Raw genomic sequence first — 23,871 nt, forward strand, 5'->3', positions numbered from 1 at the left:
ATGGAGTTATAGTGATAATAAATGGTTGACCTCCATTTAAAGCTGCAGTAGTCAGTATATTTTCGGCATCATTGGGCAAACATCCCATAATAACCTTTCAGCATATTGTAATTCAAGTGTTCTGAGAGAACTAGACTTCTGCTCTCCTCATGGCTCTGTTTTCAGGCTTTAGAACATCTAGCCCGTGACGGGAGACTTTGACCAATCACAGGTCAGTTCAGAGAGAGAGAGCGTTCCTATTGGCTGTGCTTCAGTCATGTGACCACTGAGCAGAAGTCTTTTTTTTTCTCAGAACACTTAAATTACAATATGCTGAAAGGTTATTATGGGATGTCTGCCCAATGATGCCAAAAATATACTGACTACTGCAGCCTTAATGTAGTCATGTTTCTGTCTCTCTGAGTCCTTTATGATCTTTTGTCTGTGATTGATTGACAGGCTCTAAGAAGCGGGCTCGCTGGCTTCAGGCTCGACGCATCTTCTCCCCTTCCTGCCCCAACCTGCGGATCCCCAACAGGTTTCTGAGAGAAGGTGCTGAAAGTACACGACCTCCCCAACACACTGTTTTACCCTCGAAAACAAAAACTGACTGAGTGATCCCGCTCCTGTTAAATACATCCTGTAATTGTAGAGTTGTAAAACCCACCGTCTCTTTCACCTGCAGTATTTCAGCGTTGTGTTGTCTGATATTTATGCTGATGTTCTTTAGTTACATCATCCCCTTCTCCGTCTACATCAGGGGCTCTAATATTCTGTCCTAACCCTACAGGACACTGTGTCCCCCCCGCCCGCAGCGGACACCGCTGTGTTGCAGACAGCACCAACCTGTACGTGTTCGGAGGATACAACCCAGACTTTGAGGAGGCGGGCGGGTCAGATAATGAAGACTACCCTCTCTTCAGGGAGCTCTGGCGGTTTCACTTTGCCACAGCCACCTGGCAGCAGGTTCGCACGGAGGGTTACATGCCCACAGAGCTGGCCTCTATGTCGGGTAAGGATTCATTTATTTAAAGGCCCCCTGTGGAGTTTATGACCACTAAAAGGACTACGGAGGGTCTGGTTTTATGGAGTATTTGCACGCAGGTGACGCAGTACACATTCCTGCCAATGGTTTCACATAGGGATGCACCGATACCACTTTTTTTCAGACCGAGTACAAGTACTTACATTTGGGTACTCGCCGATACCGAGTACCGATACGAGTACTATTCTGTGCTTAAAGACCCTCGTTAACAGCCAGCTGGAGGGTGTGAGCGACACACGGCAGGCTGGGGAGTCCCGCATACGAGGCGGTGCGCCGCGACCGGCTCTAGGCCGGCTTGGAAAGGCTCGGGGCGAACTGCCCCCAGATCGGGGCTCGGCCCACGTAAAAGGCGCCAGGGGTCTGCGGCGATGTCTGCATCCCACCCGACCCGTCTTGAAACACGGACCAAGGAGTCTAACGCACGCGCGAGTCAGAGGGTGCAAGCAAAACCCTGTGGTGCAATGAAAGTGAGGGCGCACCACCGGTTCGTCTCGCCTGCACCGTCGGGGAGGTGGAGCGTGAGTGAGTGCGATAGGACCCGAAAGATGGTGACTAGAGGTTAACGTCACGCTGCAGTAAAGTGGTATCGGTGCCATTGTATCGGAACTGTTTTGCGAGTACGAGTACATGAGCACAGTAATGGAACTGATACCTGATACTGGTATCAGGTATCGGTGCATCCCTAGTTACAACCTATTCCACTGATCTGCAGGTGGCAGAAATGCACCAAGAAATACTGCAATGCACCAAGAAAGGCAGGGAAGACGAAGTCTGCTAATGCATATATATATATATATATATATATATATATATATATGTAAACACACTGATTGTTTGCAGTGTGTCAGACAACTGACTTAGTTTTCTTGTCAACAAAGTTTCTGTTTACATTCAGTGTTACTCACCTAAACTCTGTGTGTGGATCTCGAGCTCTAACAAACATTTGCTTCCTCATAAAACATTTAGAAAAGCAGATTTTATGTATGAAGTTTGTTCATCTATATCTATATATCTATATATCTACATAGATATATAGATCTATATATCTATAGATCTATATGTCTATCTATCTATATATCTATATATATATATAGATCTATATCTATATAGATCTATATATATATAGATATATAGATCTATATAGATCTATATATATATAGATAGATATCTATCTATAGATATATCCATAGATATATATATCTATGGATATATCTATAGATATATCTATAGATCTATCTTCTATAGATATATAGAGAGATATAGATATATATATCTATATCTCTCTATATATATAGAGAGATATATATATAGAGATATCTATATCTATCTATAGATATAGATGAACATAAACTTCATACATAAAATCTGCTTTTCTAAATGTTTTATGAGGAAGCAAATGTTTGTTAGAGCTCGAGATCCACACACAGAGTTTAGGTGAGTAACACTGAATGTAAACAGAAACTTTGTTGACAAGAAAACTGTCAGTTGTCTGACACACTGCAAACAATCAGTGTGTTTACATGCTCTTAAGTAACCAGATTAGTCGTCTCTCTGCAGGAACCTGACTGACTGAAGTGATTTAAAGCCAAATGTTCACTCTTTAGTTCATTCTGATGAGTGAGACAAAAAGAAAAAACTCTCCTAAGTTATGAAACAGTTGCAAAACTTTAGTTGTGAGTTGAGTGTTGAGTGCTGCAGGAGTGTATAGAAGTGTATCACGTCACCCGCTGGCCCACGGCATGCATCATATACATGCTGGTAGAAACGTGAGCTACAAACAACATGGAGTCCAATTCATCAAAACTTTGACATCTCTGTTGTCAATAGTGATCCAAAGTTCACATGAGATCTTTAATGCTGTTGAAGCTGCAGCTCAAAGCTTCAGGGAGGGAAATAGTCCCGTAGATCTGAACCAACTTTATCAGGGATTCTAAGCTAGATGTTAAACTGTAGTAGAGACTTACTGTGTTCTCTCTCTCTCTCTGTCCCTCTGCCTCTGTCTCTGTCTCCGTCTCTCTCTCTCAGCTGTTTTACATGGTAACAATCTGCTTGTATTCGGTGGCACCGGGATCCCGTTTGGTGAAAACAACGGTAACGAAGTCCATGTTTGCAACGTTCAGTACAAACGATGGAACCTGCTGAACTGCAGAGGGAAGAAACCCAACAAGATCTACGGACAGGTACCGGTGTTTGTCTCTTTATCGCTGCTTCAGATAGAAAGTCCTAAAATGTTCAATTCAATTCAATTAAATTTATTTTTGTAGAGCGTCAAATCACAACAGAAGTTATCTCAAGACGCTTTATATATAGAGCAGGTCTATGACCGTACACCATAGTTTAGAGACCCAACAGTATCCACCAAAATGTTGTTCTCTGTCTTCATCTATTCAGAGATCTACTCTTCTCTATGTAGCTGTGTATCACCCCAACAAACCTCTATAAGTATTCTCCGTTTCCAGGCGATGGTCATCATAAATGGCTACCTCTATGTGTTCGGCGGGACGACGGGCTACCTCTACAGCACCGACCTGCACAGGCTGGACCTGACCACCAGAGAGTGGACCCACCTCAAACCCAACAACGCCCCCTCAGATCTACCGGAAGAGAGGTCAGAGGTCAAACATCCCGAAATCAGTTGTCTATATACCGTCTATACAGCAGCTCCAGACTTTATACCCGATGACATCACAAGTTTGAGACTTACTTCTCTGGTTTCTGGCTTTGAGAGAGAGGAGCTAATAATATAATTATAATATAATGATTTAAATATTGATTGAACTTTACTAGGCCATGGAAATAAATAATTCTTAATGCTGAATATGAATGTATGATTTTACAGGTACAGACATGAACTAGCTCATGATGGACAGAGAATCTACATCTTAGGAGGAGGAACTTCCTGGACGTCTTATCCTCTGGACAAGGTGAGATGAACGAGCACATCAAAGTCTAACAGAAGAACAGAGAGTTACTCCTTCATCTATAATACTATAATCTGTAATACATCTATAATCTATTTGTCTTTTTCAGATTCATGCATATAACTTGGAGACAAATTCCTGGGAGGAGATGGTCACCAGACCTCACGAGAGACTAGGTGAGTTATTAGCTTTGTATTATCTGAATAAGGTATTTGAAGACCACACATTGAATTTTCTTTCTTTGTTATTATCATGACAGGATATCCTGCTGCCCGCCGCTGTCACAGCTGTGTGCAGGTCAAAGATGGTGAGGAGTGTTTCACACAGCAGCATCTGGACACATCTGGCTGAGATAAATGTTGTTGTTTTGTAACCACGTCTCTGTTTCTACCTCCAGAGGTGTTTATATGTGGAGGTTATAACGGAGAGCTGATCCTCTCCGACCTGTGGAAGATCAACCTGCAGACACTTCAGTGGACCAAGCTGCCCGCCGCCATGCCAGAACCGGCCTACTTCCACTGTGCTGCCGTCACTCCGGTTAGTCAATCATCACTCACACTCGTGTGTCAACATCAGATTTCTGTTTAGGGACCCCAGGATGCAGAAATATTCAGATACACCATTAAGGAATAGGAGACAATAACACATTTATACTGCATGTGATTATCATAAAGTGGGCATGTCTGTAAAGGGGAGACTCGTGGGTACCCATAGAACCCATTTACATTCAAACATCTGGAGGTCAGAGGTCAAGGGACCCCTTTGAACATGGACATGACAGTTTTTCCTCTCCAAAATTTAGTGTAAGGTTGGAGCGTTATTTAACCTCCTTCATGAACAGCTAGTCTGACATGGTTGGTACCGATGGATTCATCAGGTTTTATAGTTTACTATGATACCAGTATCTGACTTTTTTGCTGCCTTACTTATGGCCATTTTTCAGACTTCTTTCAGACTTTTTTAGACAATTTTTTGGATAATTTTTAGACCTTTCTTTAACATTTTTGGGATATTTTTCAGACTTTTTTTTTGAAAATTGTTAGGACATTTTTTTCAGACATTTTCAGACTTTTAAGTGGGCATGTCTGTAAAGGGGAGACTCGTGGGTACCCATAGAACCCATTCACATTCACACATCTGGAGGTCAGAGGTCAAGGGACCCCTTTGGAAAATCGCGATGCCAGTTTTTCCTCACCAAACTTTAGTGTAACTTCGCAGCATTATTTATTCTTCCCGACAAGCTGGCTGTAAAACGGATCCTGGTAAAGCCTCTGGAAGACGGCGTAGCGGCCGGCGGGTCGTTGGATTGTTGAGACTTAAACGATTAATCGAATGTCAAAACAGTTTAATTTTCTGTTGATTGACTAATTGATTAATCAACTAGTTGTTGCAGCTGTAATGTCTTCCACTGTTCCTCTCCTTCAGGCCGGCTGCATGTACATCCACGGCGGCGTCGTCAACATGTCTGGCAACAGGAGGACGGGCTCTTTGTACAAAGTGTGGTTGGTGGTGCCGAGCCTGCTGGACCTGACCTGGGAGAAACTGCTGAAAACGTTCCCTCACTTAGCCCAGATGTCCAGCCTGCAGCTGCTCAGCATGGGCCTGACGCACTCACTAATCCAGCGGCTCAAATAGACTGAAGAGACTGAAGGAAGCGGTACGTGATCGAACAGCACTGACTCTAAAATCACTGATGATGAACCAGTTCCTGAAAGGACAAAAATGTCAGATGATGAAAAACTGAATGCCTTTTAACTTTAGTTTTATGGAAATGTACGTTTTTTTTTGTTTTTTTTTTTAAAAGCAAAGTGCAATCTTTAGTCTCCCTGTACGATAGGTCAGATCTGCGTTTGCATGCCTCAGCGTGGACGCCAGAATCACCGTTTCTTTCTCCTGCTTCGCTCTCGACATCTTGGCTCCACTATAGTGCATTCCCCAGTTGTTGTTCTTAATGGTTTTACCACACGTCACTGTCACAGGGACTTGTGGAGCATCAGCAGGAATAGTTAAATGTTCCAAATAGGGATGTCAATAATTAACCGTTTAACCGTTAACCGACATTAAGCATTTTAACCGATTAACGCTATCGGTTAAAATGGTTGAAAGAAATTTTAATAATTCATTAAAAAGCTGAGAAAAACTCGTCACTTAAAGGAGAAAAGCTGGTCCACCTTAAGAGAGTCTGAGCCGGCGTTACAGATACAGGAAGTTGTCTCCCGTCTATAGCTCGTTGAGCGGAGGAGTTGTAGCCTCATAGAATTTATTCACCGACAAATAAACGGTACACACACTGTCTGCTACACCTACGTTCACAGCTAGAACGCCACCGACAACACAGTTGGTCTGAAACTCGATAAAGTTACTCCGCGCTGACAGAGCGTATGTGTGTGACTACAGCGAGCACGGAGCCACCTGCAACGCTAGCAGCTGCTAACGTAGCACAAACACACACACTGTATGTTGGGTAATCGCTATCGTTAATCCGGACAGAGTGTCTATTGTCCTCATACGCTGCAGCTGGCACGCCACTGCATGCGAGGCACAAATCTTGTGGGTTACCGGTTAATAATCGGTTAACGAGGGTCGGTTATCGGGTAAGAACATTTTTCTAAATTAGCACCTCTAGTTCCGAAGATCACTTCTAGAAAGACACACTGAGTGTTCCTTCTGCTTGCGTCATTTTAGACTGAGATCAACTCCTTTCACTGTTGCTGAAGTGACGATGCGTCGCACGCCGTCGCCATCTTTGACGCACGTTCAGTCAGCTGCTGCTGCTGCTACGCCCACTGTGACATCCTGTAGGTTAGACGTTCCCCTTCACTGCTCACATCGAGGCCTCGTGATCAGATGAAAACCCAAAAGCCTCTTTAAACATCTGTGACGTGGCATCACTGTGAATCTTCTAGTGCCTCTTCCATTAGTAAGTTAGAACCCGTCGCTCCACAGTGACGCTCCTCGAGCCTTTTCATTTCTACATTTGGTGCCTTTTGAATTTCCAAAATGTCACATTGATCTTTTTAAGATGATTTGTTCGTTGCTCTCTGAACTGTTTGTTTCCTCATGTGATGTACCTGGTGTTCTCCACATGAACCTTCCTGCTCATGATTAATCAGGAGACGCCGCTTGCAGCTAAAGATTTTTCATTAACTTATAAACACACATTTTTACCTATTTATTGTAATCACTGTGCTGCTGTTTGATTTTATTACCAGACTTTGAGTTGTAGCAGAACGTGGAGCTGCTTTTCTTTTTCACCTGATTTCCTTTTTTTAATTTTATTTCCCACTTTTAGCCTCAACTCCATCTGACCCGTTTCTACTGTTACAGGCTGCATTTTTGTTTTTAACTCTTGGTCTCGGTTCTTCAGAGAACGTAGTGCCGTCGTACTTAAAGGTCCCATATTGTAAAAAGTGAGATTTTCATGTCGTAAGTGCTTACGGTTTAAGTGCTTTATAAATACTGTTAAACTATCAAAACGCTCAATAAACGGAGAAACACACACAGCCCGTATTCAGAAATTTTGTTTGAAACAAGCCGTCAGGATTTCTGTCCATTTGTGATGTCACAAATATACAATATTTGGACCATTACACGGTTTTAAACATAAACATTCTAAATGTGTCCCAGTTTATTTCCTGTTGCAGTGGATGTAAATAACAGCTGACAGGAAGTAAACATGGACCCAAGCTGTTGCCTAGCAACGCAATTCCGTTGAAATGCACTAAAACGGAGTGTTTCAGACAGAGGTATAGGTACAGGTATATTCAGGCAGACAGTATGAGGAGAATAAGTTTTTTTTTTTAACATTACAGCATGTAAACATGTTCTAGTAGAAACACTAAATACAGGTATGAACCTGAAAATGAGCTGATATGGGACCTTTAAATAAGTGGCAGGTAGAGGATGTGAGGTGAACTCAGGATATGAAATACTGTGATCAGACCGAGTCTGAAGAGCTCCGCAAACATTCACCATCGCCAAATTGTCAGATTTCTGAACGCCGAGACGACGTCACGGTTAAATCTGAAGTACTGCAGTAACGCTCCCAGCAGCTCGTATCCACTCAACCTACCTTGAATCTGAATATTAGCATTTTAGCTCACGTTAACCGAGCTAGCTCATCTACAACTTATTAATTCCCATTTTCACATTCAAAACGTTCTTCTGTTTGACATGTTACGGCCTTATTTATATCTTATTATGAAGACACAGCTTCACTACGTGCTCGGACTGAAACCTAAATGTTGCTGCCTCGCTTGACATCCAGATGTTTATATTTGCATCATTCTTCGATGTTATGAATCTCGTGCATGTCGGTTACGGTGTGCATGATGTCACTTTACATAAACTCTCTGGGGGAAAAGGTGAATGTCTCCTCAAAAGCAATCATGGCTGTAATGTACATTATTATGTTTTATAAAACTCGTCTGTACAAACAATAAAAACGCCGACAGCCAGTTTTTCAAAATGTTGTATTGACAGATGTTCTTCAGTTATTGCACAGCCAGCCATGCCACAGGGTTTATCATTATATATCTCTAACAGACATGTTGGAGTTAAAAAGTATACAAAATATACTACAACAGTACCTTTTCAACAAAATAGCATTAGTGCAGATACTTTACATTATAATATTCTTTTGTATTGTAAAAATACAGTTTAGACGTTCTGAGTCTGAGGACACATAGTTCAGTATGTTAGCTTACAAACTGTACATTTTACAATAGTAATATACATATTCAACAACAACAACAACAACAAGAAGTCCCTACCTGAGTTAAAATGTTCAGGTTTTTTTAAGTTGTATTATTTAGGAAAGAGCACGAGAAATAAAACACTTAAAAGGCTCATATCAGGATTCACACCATCACTTAGACCAGGGGTCTCCGGAGCCACGGAGTCTCTTCAGCTCCTCTCCAGCGGCTCCTTGTGGACTTTTTAAAAACATTAGTGGAAATGAATAACTGTTTTATTGTTTACGTTTTCATTTTTATTTATAGTTTGTTGTAGGTCTATGGTACGACGGAGTATTAGGGTCACATAGAGGAAAAATAATAAATCTGAGATTTAGAGAATAAAGTCATACTATTAGTATATACACTCACCGGCCACTTTATTAGGTACACCTTGCTAGTATCGGGTGGTCTTCATCTGCTTCAAGGTTGGACGTGTTGTGCGTTCAGAGATGGTATTCTGCATCCCTTGGTTGTAACGAGTGGTTATTTGAGTTACTGTTGCCTTTCTATCATCTCCAACCACTCTGCCCATTCTCCTCTGACCTCTGACATCAACAAGGCATTTCCGTCCACACAACCCCCGCTCACTGGATCTGTTCTCTTGTTGGGACCATTCTCTGTAAACCCTAGAGATGGTTGTGCGTGAAAATCCCAGTAGATCAGCTGTTTAATACTCAGACCAGCCCGTCTGGCACCAACAACCATGCCACGTTCAAAGTCACTTAAATCCCCTTTCTTCCCCATTCTGATGCTCGGTTTGAACTTCAGCAAGTCGTCTTCACCACGTCTAGATGACGTAATGCATTGAGCTGCTGCCATGTGATTGGCTGATTAGCTGTTTGTGTTAACAAGCAATTGAACAGGTGTGCCTAATAAAGTGGCCGGTGAGTGTATCTGTATAGTAGTAGTCATTTTACGTGTTATTTTCTTTTTTCTCGTAAAGTTGTGACTTTATTCTCGAAATCTCCGATTTTTTTCTCCCCTCAATGTGGCCCCAATACCTCACTGCAAATGTTTTGCGGCTCCAGACAGAATTTTTTTGCCTAAAATAGCTCTTTTGATAGTAAAGGTTGCTGACCTCTGACCCCTGACCCCTGACCTAGTTATATAAAAAGATAAAATCTCATCAACGTGGAGTCGTGTTGAATTTGCACGTTCAGGCTTTAAAAAAAAAAAAAAGAGTGTAACTTTGGCTGCAGAGTGTCGTCGGTCAGCAGCCGGCTGGAGACGGAGCGAAGTAATACATCGCCAGCAGAATCAGGTAGACGATCACCAGAGCTGTACCTGGAGGGGGGGAGGAGACAGGAAATAAGACGTCATCGGGTTAAACCAGATGTGATCCCTGAAGATTACCTTCTATAAAACCACCGTACTGGATTTACATTTCAATTGAAATACAATCAAGTAATGAAGTGGTTTAAAGCTGGAGAGCATCGACAACACAGACCGTACCTGTCTTCTACTGACTTCATCCTGAGGAAGGTGAGCTGATAACGAGCTTGATTCTGCTCAATAGACTAAATCCATTAGTTCCTAAAGGGTAAAAGCTTTGGTCCTACTTTAGTAGGGATCAAGCAGTGAGTGGGGGGGATGCTCACTTCTGCCTTGTTACACAATATTAACGTGTATAAACTATTAATATATCAATATTACATTGTTAAATATCACAGATATCGTCAATCCCGGTATATTGCCAATGAAGGCTGTTCTATCTCTAATTAAACTGTAAAAATGTTAAAACAAACTAAACTCACCCTGAAAATAATCCGACTTGCCGTCCATGAAGATGTAGTTGACCAGGATGACGCTGAAGATGCTCGCCCAAAGGTGCAGGTCACTGAACAGCAGCACGAATCCCACATCCTGTCCAACAGAGGGACGATTACAGAAACTATCAAACAGTATTAATGTTAGAATATGATTTATAATATATATATATGAAGGTGTGTCTTACATAGAAGGCGTTAAATAAGACCAGAATGGGAATCTGCAGCATGCAGACCTGAACAGCGATGCAGCCTCCGACCTCCAGGCTGAAAGAACAAAACATCATTTAGATTCAGACGTCACTTTTTAAATACCTTTTTTAATAAGATGGGATTTACCTGAGACTGATGTTGTTTTGGAGAGCAAACTGGATCCCGTTAACGATCTCTGGGATCTCAGGAACCATCGCGAGAACCGTCACCCCGATGAAGTACTGGAGGAAGAGAGACGGACGTTAGCACCGCCGGAGGAAACGGGAATAACTGACTGCTCAGATGTCCGTCCTGACCTGAGAGACGTTGGGCTGATTCAGGATGGGCTGGATGTGCTCGGTGACGAGATCGGCACAAGCGGACGTGAGCACAGTGGCCATGATGAGGATGACCAGAGACCTCCAGCGGGACCAGTGGACCACGGCTCCGTGGTGGCCCGTCACTGCACACAGATCAGGTTAGCATTACACAACTGTTCTCTGTCCTGTAGTGGGATAATGCAAGGTACAATTTAGTGTTCGCCATTAAAGAGATGTGAGCTACTTCTCCATAGTCGGTGTATTACCTCCAGTAGATGACGGTCGGCACGCCTCCAGTTTGGAGAAACAGACAGAAGTTACCGACGCAGGAGCAAAGCAACGTACTGCTGTGGACGGGGCCGGCAGCAAAACAGATTTTAGACACCTAAAAAGATCATTATCAGTTTAAGTGTACGCTATATTTAGAATGTTTTCGCCACTTTACCTCGCCGTCAGGTCGCCCTTTCTGACGAGGAACTGAAGCCGTTATCTCTGCTCTCTTCAAAACCACCAGACTCCGTTGACAAAAACAGTAATTTTACCTCTCAGAACACGGTGAGTTGCTGCTCTACCGCCGCCTCGGTCAGTTAGTTAGTTTTTGTTGTTGTTTTGTGACTTTGGTTGAAACCAAACTAACTCTTTAAAACACCAAAGTTGTTTCTGTTAGGTGGCTAAAATGCATCGCTTTGCTCCTGCGTCGGTACTCCTGTCTGTTTCTCTAAACTGGGGGCGTGTCGACCGTCATCTACTGGAGGTAATACACCGACTATGGAAATAAGTACCTCATACAACCTCACTGAGAAACACCCGAACGTTCCCTTTAACTGTGATCCCCGACAGAGACTCGTACCCTGTCCTTCTCCAACGTGGATATCATAAATGTGGGAGTGCGTCTTCAGCGTGAATATCAGACCGATGAAGTAGGCGACCGGCAGGAGGATCGACACGGTGAACACCAGCGGCCTGGTGACGACAACACACAGTTAATGAGAGAAGAAGAAACTCAACAGACAACATGGTAGCTCGGCAGGTTGGAGCTTATTTGCCTCTGGTCTTTTACTACTACTACTACTACTACTACTATACTACTACTATACTACTACTGCCACTACTACTACTGCTACTACTACTACTACTATTACTACTACTACTACTACTACTATACTACTACTATACTACTACTGCCACTACTACTACTACTACTACTACTACTGCTACTACTACTACTACTATTACTACTACTACTACTACTACTGCTACTACTACTACTACTATTACTACTACTACTGCCACTACTACTGCTACTACTATTACTACTACTACTGCTACTACTATTACTACTATTACTATTATTACTACCACTACTATTATTACTACTACTACTACTACTACTACTATACTACTACTATACTACTACTACTACTACTACTACTACTACTACTACTGCTACTACTACTATTACTACTACTACTGCCACTACTACTGCTACTACTACTACTACTATTACTACTATTACTATTATTACTACTACTACTATTACTACTACTACTACTACTACTACTATTACTATTATTACTACCACTACTATTATTACTACTACTACTACTACTACTACTACTACTACTATACTACTACTATACTACTACTACTACTACTGCCACTACTACTACTGCTACTACTACTACTACTATTACTACTACTACTGCCACTACTACTGCTACTACTACTACTATTACTATTATTACTACTACTACCGCTACTACTACTATTACTACTGCTACTACTACTACTACTATTATTACTACTACTACTACTATTATTACTACTACTACTACCGCTACTACTACTATTACTACTACTACTACTGCTACTACTATTACTATTATTACTACCACTACTATTATTACTACTACTACTACTACTATTACTATTATTACTACTACTACTACTACTACTACTATTACTATTACTACTACTATTATTACTACTACTACTACTACTACCGCTACTACTACTACTATTACTACTACTACTACTACTACTACTACTACTAGTACTGCTGCTGCTACTATTATTATTATGATTATGATTATTATTATAATTACTATTATGCTGAAAATTAAGCAGCACCTTTAAACGTACCAACAAGAGGAGTTTCCAAAAAGAGTCTTTTTATTACAGTCAGTATATAAATGAAAGAAATATTCTTACTCAACATGGTTGTGGAACAAAGTCCCGTTGTTCTGTTGATAAAAAAGAAAGAAGACATTATACATCAGACGGTGTATGTGAGTCGTATACTGTTTGTTATAATGTGTTTGTTAGGATGAGACTGATGATGCTGACCAGATCGTAGTGACAGTCGTGGCAGACGAACGGCCCGCTGCCGTTGCTCGTGCCGTTTCCTCCGGTGTAGTTGGTGCAGGCGTCACACACCAGACTTCCATAAGCCTTGGAGAACAACGTGGGGGCGAACACACCTGCCAACCACAAAAAACATCTTTTACATACAGACAGAAACAGATTAAACCATCACCTGAACATCAATATCTGATTTATGTATGAACATTATTGAAATAATCTACATCTTTATTGATTGAATATCTCTGAACATCAGACTTTGTATTCTCCAGAAAATTACTTATATAAAACTCTATAAAAAAGAGATAAATGGGTAGATGATGGCGTACAGTACACATCTATCAGATACTTGCCTCCTACAGAGATGAAGAGCAACGCGGAGCTGACTCCTGTAGAGCGACTGTTGAATCGTTGCTCGCTGTGTCTCAGCCCGCCGATGATCATGCAGACGCCCTGAGAGAACAACACAGAGCACGGAGCCTCATTCACACTGCACTGTTGAAAGCTGTGAAATGTGATGTGAATGATGCAGGACGGCTCACCGGGATGAAGAGGATGCAGCCGAGCAGCGTGCCGGTCAGCGCTGCTTTAACGACCTCCTGCAGACACGGGTTGCCGGCCCGGTGACCTCTGAGCAGGGCTGTGACGTAAAAGGTCAACTCCGTTATGGAGCCGAAGGTGGCGTTCACCACCGCGCCCACCGCAAAGTTACTCTGTGCTGAGATGCTGCAAGAGTCAGAAAAAACGATCGACGGTCAACATCAGACGCTGCTTTGTGAGTAAATCTGTAACTCATCAAAACATCACATTCATTTAATATTTATATTATTATTATTATTATTATTTAACATCATATGATGGTCAACATCACATTCATTTAATCATAGTCCAGTTGTTCTCAGCTCACCTGGCGATGCCCATCCCGATATAATAAGACAGAGGTATGATGGAGCAGATTGCGATGGCGAACTTGGCGTTGGAGCTGGCGTACTGGTTCTCTCTGTCAATATATCCGATTACCAGAGCAATGATTACCAGAGGGAGGAGGTCTGAGACGGGGGTTAAAGACGATAACGTAAAGGTCTTCATATGACACACACACACACACACACACGTACTTCACGTACACGCCGGTGAAGGATACTGACGGCGAACACATTGATCCCATCAACAGTGTACTTGTAGTAGTACCAGTTGACGGCGTGGTAGCAGCACAGCAGCGCTCGGCTCTCGTAGACCTGATGCTAAACACAAAGAAACCAACACTGAGTGACACCTCCAGGTTTATGGTCTGGGGGGGGGGGGTCCTTATTAAATCTCTCCCTTGCCTTCCTCTGTGAGTAGGTGGACACGGAGACGTCCTCGGGAGCCAGCAGAAGGATGACACCCAGCGTGCGAGCGTTCATCTTGCAGACGGGGATGGTGAAGACCAGGATCCAGGACAGGAAGCAGGCCAGCGAGTGGATGACCACCAGAGGAGGATATCCCAGCAGCAGCCACACGTAGGTAGAGAAACGACGCTACGCAACACAGAGAAACAATATCTTTAGATTTCAATGTAGCATAAGTTGATCAGTCGTCCATAAATAAGGTGTGCGTGTGCGTGTGCGTGTGCGTGTGCGTGTGCGTGTGCGTGTGCGTGTGCGTGTGCGTGACGTTACCCAGTAGGGAGAGCGTAGAGGTCGTCCTGGCAGCTCTGGGATCGGCACCTCTGTGGGCGAAGGCAGCAGAACCGGCGAGTTATCGTCTGTCGTCTGAACGTTACACTCACAGTCTGGAGCTTCCTCACAACATCTCCTCAACGTGTTTCCAATCTGGAGAAACACAACCAGAGGAAACGTGTTATTAGATTAGTTATTAAAGTTATTTCTGATTCATCAGAGCAACAACTTTACACTTCACATTCACAAGGGCTGCCTGCAACCAACTGCTATTTACAGTTTGGATTGATCTGTCTGATATTCTCTCAAGTTATTCATTATTTAGTGTTTAAAATGTGAGAAAATAATTAAAAATTCCCATCATGCATCAGTGTGTTTTATCTGATCAACGGCCCAAAAACCAAAGACGTCCCGTTTATGGAGCTTTAACACCAACTAATGTTCATGTTAGAGAAGCTGGAGGGCTGCTTTGGCTGCTTTGGCTGCTTTGGCTGCTTTGGCTGCTTTGGCTGTTTTGGCTGTTTGACGCTTCATAGATAAATGAAATGATTAATCAATAATCAAATTTGTTGTCAAAACAACACAATGTCATAAAGGATTTAGAAAATGGTCAGAACATGGACTCGCTAACCTACACCAACTCCTGAAGGATGGCAGACTTAAGTCATTCCAGCAGTTGAGAGAGGAATTTATACTTCCCAACACAGATTTTTTCCGATATCTATAATTAAGGGACTTCCTAACGAAACATAAGGAATGGGATAAAGTTCTGGAGCCCACTCCAGTTGAAGAGTTCCTGATGAAATTACAAACAGGAAATGGGGATAAGAAAATTATAGGCTGTTTTTACCAAATATTTTTAGGCATGAATTTGAACAATACGCTTCAAATAAAAGGGAGATGGGAAATTGAAATGAATACAGACATACCACAGGACATATGGGAAGAAATATGCACCGAAGCACATCTAGTGACCAACTCTAATACCTGGAGGGAATTCAAATGGAAAGTGATTTCAAGATTCTTTCGTACACCAGAAACAGTGGCTAAAATGGGCCCTAAACACTCAAATAAATGTTGGAGAAATTGTGGTACACATATTGGCAACCATATTCACATATTTTGGACATGCCCCAAATTAAAAACATTTTGGGAAGAGGTATTTCGGGCACTCAAAGATGTATTCGACCAAAATTTCACCAAAGATCCAAGAATGGCACTGCTGGGAGCAATACCAGAAGGCATTGATGGAAGAGCCAAAAAATATCTCTTACAAATAACGCTTACAGCAGCAATTAAATATATCACAATTAAGTGGCTAAAACCTGAGCCCCCAACATACAATTTATGGATTGAGAAGGTATGGGACATTTACCACATGGAACAAATAACCTATTCCCTAAGACTCCAAAAAGACACATGTATTAAAAGGTGGAGCCATGATTATACTAATACAGTGATCGGTGATCTGAATATTCTTATATGTCCTGGATCATACTTGTATCTCTGTCTTCCTGACCCAGGTCATCTCTCTAAGCACATACACACATCCATACAACACACACCCATACAACACACTCCCCCTCCCTGACCTCCGACCCCTTACCACATTTATTTTTATTTAAATTTATTTACTTTATTTTATTTTAATTATTTGGATTGTTTAAGTCTGTGTCCTCCCTTTCTCTTTGAATCCAATTGAAATTACATTTTAAGATGAAGTCTTGTTTTGTTTTATCCCCCCCCCCCCCCCCCCCCTTGTTTTAAGGTGTAAGATTCCGTGTAAAAACAAAGAGACAGCTATAAAATGAAAATACAGTGGTAAAGAATGTAAAAAAAAAACAACAACACTGTGAACAGGAAATGAGTGTCCACTCTTTAGTGGCACTAGCTCTGCTAGTTGGGACGGAGGGAGAAGCGGCAGAAACCTGCAGCACCACCGATGTCAAAGGTCAAAGGGCGCTCCACCTCCTCAGGCATCTTCTAGTCTAAAGACGGCCTAAAATTATCTCTTGAGGAATGACATAAGTGACTTTAGGATAGGAAGAGGAATTTAACACCGACTGACTTCTATCACAAATCATTGAACTGAACAGCGTAACGGGACTCTGCAGCTCGGAGCCGGAGTTTCATTCCTACAACAGAGCTGATCTACTCAGTCTACTGAAGAGGCTTTACAGTGCTGTGATACTAAAGACTGATATAATGTTGACTAAGGCTGCCCCCTGTTAGCTGACTAACATTTCTTTAGCTGATTAGATTTTTTAATGCTGAACTAGTTCTTTCCTAGAAACTAATGAGCATGTCTCTGGTAAACAACATTTATTGAGTGATGCTTTGTGGAGAAACTCAGTCTTACAGATCCGTCGATTAAATCAACTAATCCAGTGGTTCTCAAATTGTGGTTCGTGTACCACCGGTGGTACGCGAATATTTTTAAAAATGAAATAAAATTAATTTAAAAACATATAATACTATTAAAATACTATTACAAATGAAAATACCTTAACCATGAGATCATTGAAATGGGATTCAAAATAACTTTTGGCTTTGCTGTAATATTTTTATTTTGAAATAAAAAAACGTATGCACGCGCTGCTACTACTACCCCGCCACGTAGCAGCTACGTAGTCAGGCAGTAGTGCGTGCAAACATTCACGATTAGTTACAAACTAAACTGTGATGACCAGATAGTCAGAGGTAGGAGGAAGCTAAAATGATGAAGGGTTCAAAAACAACAAACACTGAAAACAGGAACTATCATTATGGGTTTATGGAAGAGTTTAAGTGCCAGTTCTAGTGCTATCAACAATAAGTAATATTATTATTATTATTATTAGGAATACATCTGCCTCCTGTGTGAACTGTGCATTACTGTCTGGGGTCGGAAGCATCACCTCCGACCACAGCGATGTACAGTGTGTGCAATAAGGAGTTGCAGCAGCTGTAGTGTGTAGTGTTGCAGACCTCCGTCTGCTTTCATGACCACGAGTCTGTGAGAGACTCCGAGGAAATGGACGGATTCACTAGTTCCTCATTTCACTCAGTAGTTAAAAGCCAAAGAGACGACAGGAGGAACATCTGAAACATCAACCGAACTCAGACTCTACCTCGTGGATCGACTTGCCGAACGGCCACAGGAAGTACCAGGACAACTTCCAGCACAGCTTTCCTAAAGAGTGAGAGAGAATAATTAATATATACAATAATAAATATCATCATTAATCTGTTGATTGGCTCACCTACCACCAGGGCTGCACAATTAATCTAAAGTTTATTGAAACAAACATTTGTTAAAGGTGAAACGTGTCAAAACACCATTTTAAATTAAATATTGTGCTGCAGAGACGTCCTGGTCTACACATCATATTCTACAGGCTTCAGAAAACGTCTTTGTTTGGTTCACATCCCGTCATAAATCACACCATAATCATTTTAAGTGAGAATAATGATGTAAAAATTATCATCCCCTCTAATATCACAAATCATATTGAAATTGTAAAATCCGTCAAAATAATCACAATTAGATATGTTTTTTCACGATGGTTAATCTCTACCTACCGTACGGTACACCGGCGATAGAGATGAACATCAGCAGGCCGATCAGGAAATACGCCAGAGAGACCCACCAACCGAAGAGCAGCACGTACGCCACGTTTCCACATGTGATGAGATGACCTGACAGCGAGCAGACAGACAACGTCATCAGAGAGAGGCTGACGGAAGAACAACGTGTCTCTGTGTGATTTATATATAAAGAAGGATAATGCTGCTTTATTAAAAGGTACTATATGGAACTTTCAGAAGTCCCTTGTTATTAACGACACCAGTGGCCGTAAAGGGAACTGCAGTCCGCATCCTGTTGCTCGTGTGCATGCTCGCACTCCGTCAGCGCGAGCAATCATCCCGGGCATCGGCCAAAACAGTGACGTAACATTACAATCACATATCAGCGTTACTATCTGTAATGTCTCCATGATACCAAACAGCTTGCCATTTGCAAAATGACTTCATCACCGATGAAAATGTGGGACATCGTCTCAATATGTGGGACAATAAGGGATAAGAATGCTGTAAAGTGGGACACCTGGTCACCTCACTTTGGGTCTGCTTGCTTTCGGTTTCACCTCCAAATAAAGGAATTAGTCACGTGATCGTCGCATCGATCAGAAACCTGAATTATCCTCCGACACAACCCGTGCACGCTCCTCCAGCACTGTGACCCGTACCTGGACCTGGATGTGGTTTAATGACGTTCAGCTCAGAGTAGAGCTCCTTCACCACCTCCGACCGGACTTCAAACGGCCGCTCCGTCACATGACTCTTCCATTTCCTGAAACCAAACTGACACAAACACCAAATACTGAGTGTTAATGACCCGTCCTGCCAGTCAGACCACTTTAGATGTGCATAGGGAAATATCTGGTCTTCTTACCCGGTAGTTGTTGACCAGTTTGTTGGCTTCCACTTCGTTCTCCGCTCTGATGGTTCTCTTGCTTTGGATCTCCTCCCAGCTGTCGTCACAGGCATGATGGCTCGGATCTAAACGGACCAGCGACACGGTGATGAATAAATGTCTGAACACATGTCAGCATTGCTGTTAAAAGACTAAGTGGGTGCCCAGTACTCACATGCATGTGCAGGCATGCATTTAGTTGTGCACAGTGCAGGACATGTGGAGTGATGTGAAGATGGAGAGTCTGTTGAGTTGGTTGGGTGTGGACCTCCAGACAGCCGGTCGTGGTTCTGTTCATGATTGTGACTAGTCTGGACATCGTGTTCCCACGGGAAGTCTGCAATGACAAACACAAGAAACTGTTTTATGTTTAAAGTAGGGATGCACCGATACTGATACCAGTATCGGGTCCGATACTGTGCTCATGTACTCGCACTCGCAAAACAGCTCTGATATCACTTTACGGTGGTGTGCTCGACCCCGCGGGGCCGGGATCCCACCTCAGCCGGCGCACACCGGCCCTCAGTTTCATTGCACCACGGGGTTTTAATTGCACCCTCTGACTTGCGCGTGCGTTAGACTCCTTGGTCCGTGTTTCAAGACGGGTCGGGTGGGTTGCTGACATCGCCGCAGACCCCTGGCGGGCACGACGCAGTTGGAGGGCACTGAGGACAGTCCGCCCTGGTCGACAGTCGCACCGGGAGCAGTGGGCCGTCCCCGGCGGGGAGAGAGGGCGCAGCGAGCCCTTTGTCCACGGTGCGGCGTGAAAACAGAGCCATGAAGAGGAACAGAAGTCTAGTTTTCTCTCAGAACACTTCAATACAATATGCTGAAAGGTTATTATGCCTTTCATCATATTGTGCAATGATGCCAAAAATATACTGCCTACAGAAGCTTTAAGATACGATAAGATTAGGTTTAAGAGGCCTACAGGAACTAGACCAGGATCTCTGACACCCTAAACTAGAATCAGAGCCCCGGACCAACGAGCCACATTAGAAAGATAATAAGGAATCTCAGACTGCCACACGGATGTAAGGAATCAAACAAGTCTTTGTCTTGAGAACGACATCCACGTGCACTCGACTTGATGCTGGTCCGTGTCAGTTACAGTCAGAGAGGCTGAGTCATGTTACCGCCCAGAATCTCACCTCCATCACTAGAGACGCAGCTGAAACACGTCACAGACACACTGCTTCCAAAATCATCATCATCACCCCCCCAAACCCTCGACCTCTAGGACTTCAGCAACGGAGCATCACATGCTCAGCACTCATTACAGCACATGACTTTAATCATCAACTCTCTACGGGGATTTAAGGACGTTAAACTGGAAGAAAAGACGACATTGGCACGAGTATTGTCCCCCACACTGTCTGCATAATGTCTTCTTCAGTTATGAACAGAACACCTAAAACAGACGTTAGGAGTTAGTTTGTCCTCTCTCTATCTATCTCTCCATCTATCACTCCATCTCTCTCTATCTTTGAACTGATTACTGCCTCCAGCCTCACAACAGCTGGATTTGTTCTCCAGAGGCATGACACTAATTAAGTGAAAGGCAAAAAAACAAACGCCCTTTATTCATTCATTCATTCATTCATTCATTCATTCATTCATCTGCAGGGTTCGTCTCTTCCACGATGGAGAGCCTCGATGAATGAATAAATACCAACAAACCGCCGGCATCATGAGACCGGCTCCGTGGTTGTGACTTCTCCTTTTAAGCGGTGCCTTCTCTCACTCTGGAGACGGGTTCTGGTTCCTCTTTCTGTTGAGGTGTTTGCTTCCTGAAGCACAAATCTATCAGTGTTAGTGACAGAAGAGGTCTTTTGTAGCACCAGTTTAAATCAATACTCATAGTTTTGTCCATCAGTGTAGAAGAGGAAGATCACAATAAATGAATAGGGATTAAAAAAAGGTCAAAGGTCTCATAAAGTGAGCTGTGTAGCCAGAGGTTTCACCAGCAGCACTCATCATGAGAGACTTTGTTCTTTTGTTTATTATTACCTAAATAATCAATACATGAAATGAGTTAAAGCTGCAGCAGTCAGTATGTTTTTTGCATCATTGGGCAAAAGATTGCATAATATCCTTTCAGCATATTGTAATTGAAGTGTTCTGAGAGAGAACTAGACTTCTGCTCCTCCTCATGGCTCTGTTTTCAGGCTTTACAACATCTAGCCGGTGACGGGAGACTTTGACCAATCACAGGTCACTTCATTGAGAGAGCGTTTCCCTCCGGTCTGTGAAGTCCTGCAGATGCCTTTAGGAGCACCGGAGGAACATGATTTTTTTTTTTATTAAATTAAAATTACAGTATATAATATATATCTAGTATATAAACATAGAATTGAATGTAATAGATCGGCCCCATTGTCACCGATATCCGATCCAGCTATTCGAGTCGGTATCGGTGCATCCTTATAATCAATTAGTTAATCAATTAACTATTTTGATAATTAGTTAAACATTTACTCCATTTATCAAGCAGATATATATCAAACCTCCTCTGGTTCCAGCTTCTCCAGTGAGAGGACTGCTGCTTTTCTCTGTTTTATATTAGTTTTTATATAAATTTATATATATATATATATATATATATATAAGTGATGAAACCTATTTGTGTTTTAGAGGTTGAACCAAACAAACAATCTGAAGATGTCATCATGTAATCTGTGAAAAGTGTGACGGTCGATTTTAATAATCACCAGCCTGAAAGGAGCTGCAGCCCCAGTATGAACAGGTAGATAGATAGATATACATTAGCAAAGTGTAAGAAGTTACAGTTCTTCAAATAAAATAAATAATATAAATAAAATAAAACAAGCAGTTTGTCTGTCTCATAGCACTAAACTAAATAAAATAGATATATAATGTCCTATCACACTTCTAACGTGGACATTTGGGCACACTAGCGCGCGCAAACACCCGCGCGCACACACGCAGTAGTGAACTGGGTTGTGATCAATAATCAATAATCAATAGGACGTGTCTGCACCGGTCAGATCTCCCGGTTATTAACGTGCACGCAGCTGACGGGTTTAAAATGGAGAACAGGTCTCAGCTGTTAACAGAGGAACACTGGCTGCTACTAATCAACACGAGCTCTGAAGCTGAACCAGAACCAGAACCTCCAGCTGCTCACCTGCTGGATCCTCAGCCGGTCTCCTCCTCCTGCTGCTGCTGTCAGAACTGAGTCCCGTCGACAGAGACATCTCCTCCCGGTAAACACACCGCTGCGTGATGTCCTCTAACAGTCTGAATAACAGTCTGCACGCTGCTGCTGAAGAGACGCACTGATTCAGGGAGGATCAGACCGCTGAGCATCCTGGGAAATGTAGGCCACGATGGTTGAGCTGCTTTAAAGGTGAAAACCAGAAAACCAACACTGAAGCAGTGATGGAAAATAAAAAAATAAAAAATAAAAATATATATATATATATATATATATATATATATTTTTTTTTTAGAATTTATTTTTAGAATTAAGATTCATCACAAACAGACAAAAAAAAAGTAACCTCTACAGACAGACTCACAAACATACCAACCCCACAAACAGAATAATAAATAAAATTAAAATAAATAAATAAATACAAATAAATTATAATAATAATAATAATAATGATCGATTCAAATATTTAATCACGATTAACTGCAAATTAATCACAAATTTTTTTATCTGTTCTAAATGTACCTTAAAGGGAGATTTATCAAGTATTTAATACTCTTATCAACATGGAAGAGGGCAAATATGCTGCTTTATGCAAAAGTATGTATATATGTGTTTGTGTGAATATATATATATATATTGTTTAAAAATATATACTTTTTTTTTTAATTGGAAGAACATTTCTAGGCATATAAATTACAGAGCAAATAAGAAGTCTTCTATTTTTCATCCATTTTTTCCCTCCCACTCCCGACAATAAAGGAAATAACCAATATAACACTAATAGTTATAAGACTTAAGGCAGCAATGACACCAAAATTAGAAACACCCTAGACTCCATATAGCCCCTGTTACCCTACACAAAATATCTCGAACCATCTCTCCCATTTGCGGTAAGTGTAACACAGACCGTGGGTCCCATTTCCATTACTTTTGGGGGTGCAATCGGATTGCTAGATACTGGAATCACATAGCCCGAGAACTGAGCGGGATCTTTAAGACTACAATAAGAAAGGATCCAGGGTTATTTTTACTGGGTTTGCCCTCTAAAGTAGTTTCTCTCTTGAGCAATCATTACAAATTGCTGGACAAACTTCTGCTCCTTGCTCGTAAATGCATCCTGCTAAAATGGGTGAAAGACATCCCACCCACAGTAACATTCTGGTACAGGGAGATCTTCAACGTACTGCCACATGAAAGGATGAGTGCAGTCCTTAGGGGTAATGAGGGCTCATTTATTAAGATCTGGAACCCTGTCC

General features: G+C 42.1%; 2 protein-coding genes across 5 annotated transcripts in view; one reads left to right on the forward strand and one right to left on the reverse strand.

Annotated features, from left to right (window-relative positions):
• Positions 1-7,455, forward strand: part of LOC119487420 (kelch domain-containing protein 10-like) — a 10,196-nt gene extending 2,741 nt beyond the window's left edge. For 2 of the 3 annotated variants that reach the window (XM_037768290.1, XM_037768292.1), the window contains 9 exons: positions 439-531; positions 770-991; positions 3,050-3,204; positions 3,484-3,632; positions 3,864-3,948; positions 4,055-4,121; positions 4,205-4,252; positions 4,343-4,482; positions 5,371-5,756. In XM_037768290.1, coding sequence (XP_037624218.1) covers positions 439-531; positions 770-991; positions 3,050-3,204; positions 3,484-3,632; positions 3,864-3,948; positions 4,055-4,121; positions 4,205-4,252; positions 4,343-4,482; positions 5,371-5,580 — 1,169 coding nt within the window. In that variant the 3' untranslated portion in view covers positions 5,581-5,756. Of the gene's footprint in view, positions 1-438; positions 532-769; positions 992-3,049; positions 3,205-3,483; positions 3,633-3,863; positions 3,949-4,054; positions 4,122-4,204; positions 4,253-4,342; positions 4,483-5,370; positions 5,757-6,630 lie in introns of those variants that run through there. The other variant, XM_037768291.1, reaches the window with a different exon arrangement.
• Positions 7,456-9,826: 2,371 nt separating this feature from the next.
• Positions 9,827-22,764, reverse strand: LOC119487407 (putative cation exchanger C521.04c). Of its 2 annotated transcripts, XM_037768266.1 has the most exons (21): positions 22,586-22,764; positions 19,613-19,774; positions 19,417-19,523; positions 19,211-19,325; positions 18,543-18,659; positions 18,092-18,153; positions 14,982-15,134; positions 14,649-14,840; positions 14,465-14,564; positions 14,228-14,369; positions 13,863-14,046; positions 13,674-13,773; positions 13,306-13,439; positions 13,171-13,202; positions 11,810-11,922; positions 11,226-11,306; positions 10,957-11,102; positions 10,787-10,881; positions 10,636-10,714; positions 10,436-10,544; positions 9,827-9,965 (listed from the first exon to the last, which is right to left on the reverse strand). In XM_037768266.1, exons 1-21 carry the CDS (start codon positions 22,653-22,655, stop codon positions 9,892-9,894), a joined length of 2,367 nt encoding a protein of 788 aa, XP_037624194.1. In that variant the 5' UTR covers positions 22,656-22,764; the 3' UTR covers positions 9,827-9,891. The 2 variants fall into 2 exon arrangements, with proteins under 2 accessions (XP_037624194.1, XP_037624195.1); XM_037768267.1 differs by lacking the exon at positions 11,226-11,306 and having other exon boundaries at positions 22,586-22,763.
• Positions 22,765-23,871: the final 1,107 nt, after the last annotated feature.

Source organism: Sebastes umbrosus, chromosome 4 (assembly GCF_015220745.1).
Source record: "Sebastes umbrosus isolate fSebUmb1 chromosome 4, fSebUmb1.pri, whole genome shotgun sequence".
Lineage (NCBI taxonomy): Eukaryota > Metazoa > Chordata > Actinopteri > Perciformes > Sebastidae > Sebastes > Sebastes umbrosus.

Excerpts from the sequence above, each read along its gene's own strand:
- LOC119487407 (XM_037768266.1), bottom strand. The coding sequence starts at position 22,655 with ATGTCTCTGTCGACGGGACTCAGTTCTGACAGCAGCAGCAGGAGGAGG. Across the intron at positions 19,524-19,612 it reads ATGCATGCCTGCACATGCAT|ATCCGAGCCATCATGCCTGT; the intron begins GTGAGTACTGGG and ends TGGTCCGTTTAG. Across the intron at positions 11,103-11,225 it reads CCGACCGTCATCTACTGGAG|TGACGGGCCACCACGGAGCC; the intron begins GTAATACACCGA and ends ATCTGTGTGCAG.